Below are 9,357 nucleotides of genomic sequence, written 5' to 3' on the forward strand. Positions count from 1 at the left end.
AAATCCAGAGAAATATCATAGAGGAGGTCCTTGCTTCCTCCTGAAGGGGTGGGGGCGCTACAAGCTGAGCTGAGCTACGAGGTCCTTGTACCCAAGCTCACCTGAAGGCATCAGGAGCCTTTTCTGGTTAACAACAGGGTGCATTTACAAATACAAATACACAAATAAAAGGTAAGAACACACACGTTTTTTCAGTTAAGAAAAAAATAAGGGGTGCTTTGTTTACATGTTATCCATTTCATTTATTGTTATGAGGCTGTCACATTTTTCAGAGTGATATTTTTGGTATATGAAGGAATGAATAGTTAGAAAAAATCATTTACTTTCCTCACTATCAAAAGATGAGGAGCACAGCTTTTGATAAAAGTTTAACACATATCTTTTAATTGCTTTGTCATCAGAAATAAGAACATCATTTATGTAAAGTTTATCAATTCTTTTAGTTTCTTCTCCAAGCTATAAAAATAATTTGAGTTTTTCTCCCCGTGTTCCAACCATTTGGTTCTTGATCTTATAAAAGCCCCCCTAGCCTTTTCGATGTATATCTTATGGAGTTTATCTCGGAGTTGCTTTAATATACATTTTTCACTTGGAAGGCTTTTCCCAAGACTGCTGTTTCTTTTTAGCAAGTTCTTTACTAAAGCCAATAGAATAAACTCTACATTCATGTTTCAACTATTGCCACTTCTGAGTGACGGTAACCCCTCCATTTCCTTGTGGCTGGTAATTAAATCGTGAATGGACTGACAGTACGACTTATTGTTTAACAAGGTACAGTTTAGTTTGCAGTATCCAGTATTACCTCGAATGTGTTTGGATTGAGGCAGTACTAGTAAATCCCAGCATGATCAGCCAGAGGTGCTGCTGCCTTGGCGCAGGGGTGCAGGACATCATGCAAGGAGTCTGAAATCAGCCAAAGGTCAATCCTTGACTTCCTTGTCATGTCCCTTTGGACCCAAGTAAATGCAGTACCTGGATCTGGATGAAGGATCCTGAAGGGGTCTAGCAGAGACAAATTATTCCAGAAGGTGTAGATTATTGGATTCATGTCGCGTGTCATCGCACATTAAGAGAAAAAAGAGATAGAACCATAAAAAAGAAAGATTAATAGGACAAAATAATAAGGTTAAAGACCTTTTCTTGAAAAGAGTGCAAACCCACGGTGCACTTTGACATTAGCTTTAAGGTGCAGTCAATCAAAATAGTAATTATTCCTCAGGAATCTTGGAGTCTGCAACGTCAACATCACACATAATGAAGGACATGGAATAAAAAGTTTGGTTGTGATACTTATTCCAGGTCATCCATGAGTGTTTTAAACGTTAATTCGGAGGCCGGCCCAAGATGGCGTCGGTGTCAGCCGTCGCACTTTTCACTCCGCAGCAGCACTACTTTGCAAAGCCAAGTGCGCAGCTTTTAATAAGAAGAAATAAGGTGCGGAAACATTTGATGACATCCCCACCACGTCACTGTTTCACCAAAATCCTGTAGTGTACTTGTTGTCCACGCGGGGGCGCTCCACAGCCGTTATAGGATTTCTCCAACGGAAGGCGTTTTAAACAAACCAGCCCCGCACTCTTGCCTCCAGACCGCCGAGGGCGTGTGGACGTCAGGCTGGAACAGTTCAATAAAAACTGCGGACACGCAGGAAGCGGGAAACGTTCCTATCTATTTTTTCTTTTCTATTCTGTAGTTCTTCCGCAACCGTCACGTGACGCTGATCACATGACAAATACCAAGATGGCGGCCGCCAGCGGCGTGTGCCGCACGGCTTCGGGCCTTCGGGACAGTCTTTCCGAGATCTACAAGTGCACCGTGAACGCAACGCTTCCAGGACACAGTGCCGAGGAGCTCGCACGTGTGATATTCCGCGGGGTGCGCGCGCAGGAAGAGGACGACCGCCATGGAAACGACACGGAGCTGAGCTGCATCGGCCTGACTGTGATCGGGAGGACGATCTCCATCGCCATGTCGACGGCTCTCCAGCCGGACATGGCGTCTTTCTACCAGCTCGCGCTTCAAGTTTTGTTTGAGGACATGGACGCCATGTCTCTACTGGTGAGTATCCCCGCGGCTGAGCTAATGCTAATGCTAATGCTAATGCTAACCTTACCGTGTCGCAGGTAGCTAACTTTGGCTGCAAAGACAAATTCATCAGTCATTTGGCGGCAAAGAGCGCCGCCTCGTGGGTTCTCTACCATCTGCGCATGTCTGTGAGTATCCAGTATGTTTACTTCCGGTTTTGTTGCCATAACCTTTTTGAATTTTTGCATTTGAACTGTCAGCTGATTCTTGAGTGGATTTTCCCCCCAAACGTAAAAGCGCTAACAGGTCAAAGCTATCAATTTGATGTGACGTCATTTCAGGGTGTGGTCAGTCCAGCATGGCGGCAGGCTTGCGAGCGGGCATTTCTCAGCTCAGCCGCCCGCCCGACTCTGGACGCCTGCGTGTGGTCGCTGAGCTACGTGCTCAAGATGCTTCTGAAGGACAACCGTCAAGGTCGAATCTCAGTTGGAAAAAATATGCAAATATGTTGGCGTCTTTAACCTCAGTTTGACCTCCGCCTTGGCGCCATCAGACGTTGTTAAGGTGGTTCTGATGGCGTTTGACGCCAGCATCAGTGCGTTGGTCTCCAGGTTCCTTCCCGCGGACGTGTGGCAGCACTCTGACGTGGACACGTTCTGCCTGCTGTTGGACCTTCTGGAGCTGCTGACGGCATCCAGTGAGACGTGCGCGTGCGCTAGCAGCCAGAAGCTGACCCACGTGCACGCCGCCACCCTGATGGCCGTCGTCAGCCGTTCGCCGCAGTATTTTGTTAGTAAACGAGCGGCGCTGCTGCTCAAACGGGCCGCGCTGCGCAAGGCCGGCGAGGACTGGCTGGTGGGGGCCCGACTTCCTGTTCCCCCACCTGCACTGGCCTCTGACGTCACCTCGCTCGCTCGCACGGTGCTGGATGGCGTGGCAGCCGACTGGTTGCTGAGCATCCCAGTGGCGTCTGCGTCTTTCTTCGGAGGGACGAGCGACATCGGCGGGGGACGGCAGGGTGGTGACGGTGTGATGCTGCGAGCTGTCAGCCTGCTCGTTATCACGTGCGTGGAGCGAAACGTGCGCGTCACCTCGGCAGGTAAGGTCCGCAGGAAGTGAATGTCACCAGTCGCCACAACCATTTCAAAGGCGTCTTCTATTTGAGGCGCCGAGGCTTGTGGGTATCTGCGGTCTCTGTGGTCCTTCCTGAGGAAGACGCAGGTGGGCCACACCTGCCACTTGCTGACGCTCCTCTTTAGCGAGCAGGACGACGACATGATGGAGGCCGCCAAAGCTCTGTTGGCCATTTTCCTCCACATCAGGTACGGCTCATGCGAGGCGCCGCTTCCTGTCGGACGTCCTATCACGGTCTGTCTTCCTTTGCAGGGAGAATTCCCCGTCGGACGGCTCTGATCCCGGGGAGGCCGCCTGCGCCTCTGGCTGCAACCCTCACTGTCACTTCCTGTTTGTCCTCCAGAGCGTGGCCTTTGACCACCGCGTCCTCCTGGATTTCCTCATCTCCATGGAAACCTGCTTCCTGGAGTACCTGGTACGCTACCTCAAGTACCTGAGCACAGACTGGCAGGGCTTCACCGCCGCGTGTTGCCGAGTGGGCGAGACCACGACCGAGTTAGACTCTGGTCAGGTGGGCACCAGATCTGGGCGGAGCCTCGTGGACTACGACTCTTCTGATGAGTCCGATCCAGATACTGTTGAGGGGTCACGTGGTTGGACCGCCTCGGGTGGAAAGACGCAAACTAACATGGCAGCGTGTCAAACTTTGGTACAAGCCGTCGCCTGCCTGTCCAAGCTCCGCCTCCTGGTGTCCAACCTGCAGGCAAAGAAAATGTTTCCGTACAACGCCGAGTCGCTCATCAAACTTCTAACACACGTGGAAAAGTGTGAAGGACAGAGCAGGTAACGGAACCCCCAGCATGCATCACGTTTTCACACTGATGGAGGAAGGATGTCCAAAGCGTCCCGGGGGCCGTTTGAGTCCTGACTTTGGTGCTTTCTTCCCTTTTTGGGCTCCCCTGCTGCTCTGTTGTTGGTCTAAGCAGCCAATGCAGAGTATACCAACTCTCACCAGAAGGCATCTGGGATAGGCTCCAGCCTACCTCGGGTTTGTGGACCAAAGGACACAAATTCCAGCATAGTTTGACTTCCTGAATGGAACACAATGAAGCCAACACAAGGTGAAGAATATCAAATAAAATGGCCGCCCATTTGCTTCATGCTTTTCTTCTGTATTTTGGACCCCCCCCCCCCCCCCCCCCCCCCCCCCCCCCCGCTGTAAGATAATCCTGTGTCCCATAGGCCTCAGCCTGCCTTCCTCGTGTCTGCAAGGGAAGGAGGGAGGTAGGATGAAAGAAAGGGAGCGTCCATGTTTGTGTGTGTGTGTGGGGGGGGGGGGGGGCGTGTCTTTGGATGTCGCCGTTGGTTTCAGTTGACATTGTCAACCTGCGAGTGTTTGCTCTCCTTGGATCCCCACCCCAAGCTGGTGCATGTCCACGTCCACCTGGAGGGAACGTCGGCTCAGGTAGGATCACCTTTTGGCTTCTACTGCGTTCTTAGAAGTACAACCTTTTGGCTTCTACTGCGTTCTCTTAGAAGTACAACCTTTTGGCTTCTACTGCGTTCTCTTAGAAGTACAACCTTTTGGCTTCTACTGCGTTCTCTTAGAAGTACAACCTTTTGGCTTTTACTGCGTTCTCTTAGAAGTACAACCTTTTGGCTTCTACTGCGTTCTCTTAGAAGTACAACCTTTTGGCTTCTACTGCGTTCTCTTAGAAGTACAACCTTTTGGCTTCTACTGCGTTCTCTTAGAAGTACAACCATTTGGCTTTTTACTGCTCTGCCTTTTCACTCCTGGTGTCTCTTCCACGTCCTCTTGGTTTGATGCTGACCAGGTCTTTGTCCAAGCTACTTCATTGCTACTTCTCACTACTTCATCGCTACTTCTCATTACTTCATTGCTACTTCTCACTACTTCATCGCTACTTCTCAGTACGTCCACGTCCTCATGACTTTGTCATATCTCTCCTTTCTCCAAGATGTTGACATCAAAACAAGGCTTATCGCGGTGACGACGCGTTCAGGGACGCTTTATGTTCAGGCAGGCTTTGTTGTGTGACAGAAACTTTATCAGCAACAATGCAAACAGGCACTTTGTGTACCCACGGGGCTGAAATGGGCACTTCCTGGAGGGAGCTGTGTGCGTGCGTGCGTGCGTGCGTGCGTGTGTGTGTGTGTGTGTGTGTGTGTGTGTGTGTGTGTGCGTGCGTGCGTGTGTGTGTGTGTGTGTGTGTGCGTGTGTGTGTGTGCGTGCGTGCGTGTGTGTGTGTGCGTGCAGGTGTGGGTGTGGAAGAGCAACGCAAACAAAGACTGTGAGCGTCAACCTCACACTGAAAAAAAAAAAAAGGTGAGTGTCTCCTGTGACCTTTCTTCTTCTCAGCCTGAGTGACCTTTCAACCTTCGCTCGGGGGGGTGGGGGGGGTAAGAGGTCCCAAGTCGGACTTTTACTTTTGCTGCTTTTGGACCAACGTTGTGACTCCTGCGAGGCGTTGGTGCCGTGAAGGCGAACCCTCGAGATGTTTAAACGTGCACGTCGGCGAAGGATGTTTACCGTCAGCAAGTCTCCGTGCAGGCGCTCACGTGCACGCTCCTGGTGTGTTGATCATTTAGATGTTCGGCTCAAGGAGGATGAGACCTTTGGTGACCTTCTGCACATCCATGGACCACCACTAGAGGGCGGATGACGTCATTGTTTTGTGCTTGGGTTTCAGTTTGTGTACTTCAGTACTTCCACTTAAATAAGTACACTGAACACTGTGTACTTAGCTAATGAGTGTGCCGTGTACTTTGCTGTCGTTGCACGGGATATTGGCAGCCTTCTGAAGGGGCGGGGCTTCTGAAGGGGCGGGGCTTGACAGAGCAGCGTGTGGACTGCTAGGCCGCGACGGCACAAGTTGAGCTTCAGCTGAGAGGTCAAGGGTCATCCCATTCAATGAACTGATCCCTAACGCGCCTCCCATTCCCGTCCCCCAGGATGTTGGACGTTCTGTACCAGTGGTTCTGGTGGGACCGGATATGGCTGCCAGGAAACCTGACCTGGAGCCACCTGGAGGACAAAGAGGGGCGTGTCTACGCCAAAGCCTCGCACCTTTGCGTCGTCATCCCCTACGCATTTGCCTTCCTGTTTGTCAGATACATCTTTGAGAGGTACGCCGCCGCCGCCGCCGCCACCTTGGTTCTGGTCCCTTCCTGGCTGTGTTGCTATGAAAAACGCCATGCAGGAAGTCCACCGATGTGATGCCAGCGCTAGACATGCTAACCAGCATGCATCTGCTTACATGCTAGGTGGGTCGCCACGCCGCTGGCGGTCCGTGCGGGCGTCAAGTCGAGAGTCAACCTCAAAGCGGACGACAACGGCGTCCTCAAACTTTACTACAACACGCGCAGCAGGAAGCCCACTCAGGTAAGCCAGTGGCGTTCTTGTCGCTGCCATCTTTAACACCCCCCCCCCCCCCCCCCGCAGGCCGACCTGGACGGGCTGTCCAAGAAAAGCGGTCTCTCTGTGAGACAAGTGGAGCGCTGGTTCCGAAGGAGACGCGGTCAGGACCGACCCGGAGTTCTGAAGAAGTTCACCGAGGCCAGGTTTGTTTGTTGGCTGTTTCCATGACGACCGGCGTGTAGTCACACGTTGTTTGCGCCGCCAGTTGGCGCTTTGTCTTCTACCTGGCCTCGTCCATCGGAGGGCTGCTGGCGCTTTACGATGTGAGTTAGAACCCATGTGACCTGGTGTGGGCGGAGCTCTGACACTTCATCTCATCCACGTTTGTGTCCTGCAGAAGGAATGGTTCTATGACACCAGGGCCGTGTGGACCGCTTTTCCTAAGCAGGTGGGTCTTCGTTAGCGTTAGCCACACGTCAGCTTAGCTTAGCCACCACATGTCATGTCAATCAGGACCAACCCGTCATATAGCGTGTGTGTGTGCGTCCGTGCGCGTGTGTGCGTGTGCGTGCGTGCACGTGTGCACGTGTGTGTGTACGCAGTCCCTGCTGGACTCTCAGTACTGGTACTACATCCTGGAGATGAGCTTCTACGTCTCCCTGCTCTTCAGCGTCTGCTCCGATGTCAAGAGGAAGGTGAGCGCTGACTTCCTGTCAGAGGATGAGGATGAAGATGATGATGATGGCAGCTTGCCTTGTTCAGGACTTCAGGGAGCAGATGGTCCACCACGCCGTCACCCTGGTGCTCCTGTCGTTCTCCTGGTGCGTCAACTTCATCCGCGTGGGCACGCTGGTCCTGCTGGTCCACGACGCCGCCGATGTCTTGCTGGAGGTCAGTCACGCTTCCTGTTTCATGCTGCTGTTGTTGAACACGCGTCCACGTGACCACTCGCTTCTTCTTGTCTGCTTTCAGTCGGCCAAACTCTTGAACTACGCCAAAATGGAGAAAAGCTGCAAACTTCTTTTTCTTCTTTTTGCTCTTGTCTTCATCGTAACTCGGCTCATCATCTTCCCCTTCTGGTCAGTGTGTGTGTGTGTGTGGTGCTGATGTTTTGAGGTTGAACGCGTTGCAGTTCCGGTTCGGCCACTAGGTGTCACCAAAGCGCGTGGATTGCCAAATATTATCTTCCTGGCAGCAAAGACGGAGGCCGTGGCTCTATGGCTCCATGGCTCCATCACAATGAATGAAAAGAATGTTGCGCAATGACAGTACTGTAATCCTTCATTTATCACGGTTCATTGGTTCCAGATTTGACGGCGTCAACTGAAGGTCCGCAATGTAGGATTCCTCCTTTTTAAGAATGCAATATTTTCATAGTTGTGGCATAGAAACCCCGCTGACAATCCTCTAAGTACGTTTAACATTATTAGAGCCCTCTAGACAAGAAATAATACCCCTATAGTGACCTGTATGCTCCTATTACCCGGTGCAACAGGAAATAAGCCATTTAAGACGGTATACCTTGTAGGGGAGCAGAATCGATGGCGGACAGGAAGTGATGTCAAGGGCTTCAACAGTGACTTTTAGTTAGCTGTGTGCTACGACCACAACAGTAGCCTTGTTGTTGTTATTGTGTATTATTTCAACCTGAGGGACTTCCTGCGTGTCTCAGGCTGATCCACTGCACATGGGTGTACCCCCTCCACCATTACCCCGCCTACTTTGGCTACTACTTCTTCAACGCCATGCTCCTCCTGCTCCTCGGCCTGCACCTCTTCTGGGCCCTCCTCATCCTCGCCATGGTCAGGAAGTTCATCTTCGGCACCGTAAGTCCGTGCGGTCGTTGGGCGTGGTGATGATGATGACGGCCCCTCACATCTTGTATTTCACAAACCTGGGGGGCTTGTGTGTTTCCATGTCAGCTGACCAGAGACGAGAGGAGCGACCATGAGGAGGAGGAGGAGGAGGACGACAGCAGCTTGTCAGACGATGAAGTCGCTGCAAAAAACAACAATGGCTGCCTGGGCTGTTTGACCCCCCACGAAAACGTCTGCGCTCAAAGACGGTGCACTGGCGCTTCCTCTGGTGGCGACGCCACACAACGAGAAGACTCCTCGAAGGCGGTTTGATGTTTGTGTTACTCTCACGCAGCATGGCGGGAAATGTCGGCGGACCGTCACGGTTCCTGCTTGACAGGACACCAGAAGTTTCAATATTAGACTTTTTTATGAGAAATAAGCTAAATTATTATTAGTTTTATACTTTTCCATGTCCGTGACCGTTCATCTTCTCCTTCCTTCACGTGAGTTCAAATGTTTCCAAACATGAAACACAAATGTCGAGGCCATCGCTACTTCTGTCTGTTCTGTGTTCCACTTTCTCCGCTACTTCCTTCCTCTTTGCCAACCGCATCTTCAGTGAAGTATCCACAGAGACAAAAGTTGTAATAAACTTTCATCAGTTTATCATAACAACAAAACCAGTTTTTAGGCTTTTAGTGCGTCCTTTGTTTTAAATACTTAAACACCCGATCAATCATAATGATGGTATTTTCCACTAATTATCTGCTTAGCAATGCTCTAAACGACCATCATTTTTTTCTATGATTTGCCTATTACAATATAATCAAAACGAATACCATAATAATTGATGATAATGGTCTAAGATTTATTTCCAATCCCAACTTTATTGATACTTATTGAACACTGCAGTAATATGACAAGAAAATAATACTGTTATAAATCAAATGTAAAAAAATTAAAAGTAGAGTAGCACAAGCATTAAAAATAAAGTAGCTTACTTGGGCAATGTACAATAAAAACAGTATGTAAATAAAATACAGTATGTAAATAAAATATAGTATGTTTGCAGTCAGACAC

At 50.4% G+C, this 9,357-nt stretch overlaps 2 protein-coding genes across 5 annotated transcripts; both read left to right on the plus strand.

The window, feature by feature from the left end:
* Positions 1-1,603: 1,603 nt before the first annotated feature.
* Positions 1,604-4,243, plus strand: lins1 (lines homolog 1). Of its 2 annotated transcripts, XM_058088686.1 has the most exons (6): positions 1,604-2,058; positions 2,124-2,213; positions 2,367-2,499; positions 2,579-3,124; positions 3,191-3,347; positions 3,412-4,243. In XM_058088686.1, exons 1-6 carry the CDS (start codon positions 1,726-1,728, stop codon positions 3,944-3,946), a joined length of 1,794 nt encoding a protein of 597 aa, XP_057944669.1. In that variant the 5' UTR covers positions 1,604-1,725; the 3' UTR covers positions 3,947-4,243. The 2 variants fall into 2 exon arrangements, with proteins under 2 accessions (XP_057944669.1, XP_057944668.1); XM_058088685.1 differs by having other exon boundaries at positions 2,124-2,499.
* Positions 4,244-4,465: 222 nt separating this feature from the next.
* On the plus strand, positions 4,466-9,073 carry cers3a (ceramide synthase 3a). 3 transcript variants are annotated; one of them, XM_058088688.1, is made up of 11 exons: positions 4,466-4,564; positions 6,073-6,246; positions 6,385-6,502; positions 6,563-6,681; positions 6,744-6,801; positions 6,876-6,926; positions 7,081-7,173; positions 7,241-7,369; positions 7,451-7,557; positions 8,151-8,304; positions 8,401-9,073. In XM_058088688.1, the coding sequence occupies exons 1-11, from the start codon at positions 4,530-4,532 to the stop codon at positions 8,605-8,607; spliced, it is 1,245 nt and encodes a 414-aa protein (XP_057944671.1). In that variant the 5' UTR covers positions 4,466-4,529; the 3' UTR covers positions 8,608-9,073. The 3 variants fall into 3 exon arrangements, with proteins under 3 accessions (XP_057944671.1, XP_057944672.1, XP_057944673.1); XM_058088689.1 differs by having other exon boundaries at positions 7,249-7,369; positions 8,401-8,573; XM_058088690.1 differs by having other exon boundaries at positions 7,149-7,173; positions 8,401-8,573.
* Positions 9,074-9,357: the final 284 nt, after the last annotated feature.

The sequence above is a fragment of the Doryrhamphus excisus genome, chromosome 12 (genome assembly GCF_030265055.1).
Source record: "Doryrhamphus excisus isolate RoL2022-K1 chromosome 12, RoL_Dexc_1.0, whole genome shotgun sequence".
NCBI classification, from domain to species: domain Eukaryota; kingdom Metazoa; phylum Chordata; class Actinopteri; order Syngnathiformes; family Syngnathidae; genus Doryrhamphus; species Doryrhamphus excisus.

Excerpts from the sequence above, each read along its gene's own strand:
- cers3a (XM_058088688.1), top strand. The coding sequence starts at position 4,530 with ATGTCCACGTCCACCTGGAGGGAACGTCGGCTCAG. Across the intron at positions 7,370-7,450 it reads CCGCCGATGTCTTGCTGGAG|TCGGCCAAACTCTTGAACTA; the intron begins GTCAGTCACGCT and ends GTCTGCTTTCAG. Across the intron at positions 8,305-8,400 it reads GGAAGTTCATCTTCGGCACC|CTGACCAGAGACGAGAGGAG; the intron begins GTAAGTCCGTGC and ends TTTCCATGTCAG.
- lins1 (XM_058088685.1), top strand. The coding sequence starts at position 1,726 with ATGACAAATACCAAGATGGCGGCCGCCAGCGGCGTGTGCCGCACGGCT. Across the intron at positions 2,059-2,123 it reads TGGACGCCATGTCTCTACTG|GTAGCTAACTTTGGCTGCAA; the intron begins GTGAGTATCCCC and ends ACCGTGTCGCAG. Across the intron at positions 3,125-3,190 it reads CGTGCGCGTCACCTCGGCAG|GCGCCGAGGCTTGTGGGTAT; the intron begins GTAAGGTCCGCA and ends CTTCTATTTGAG.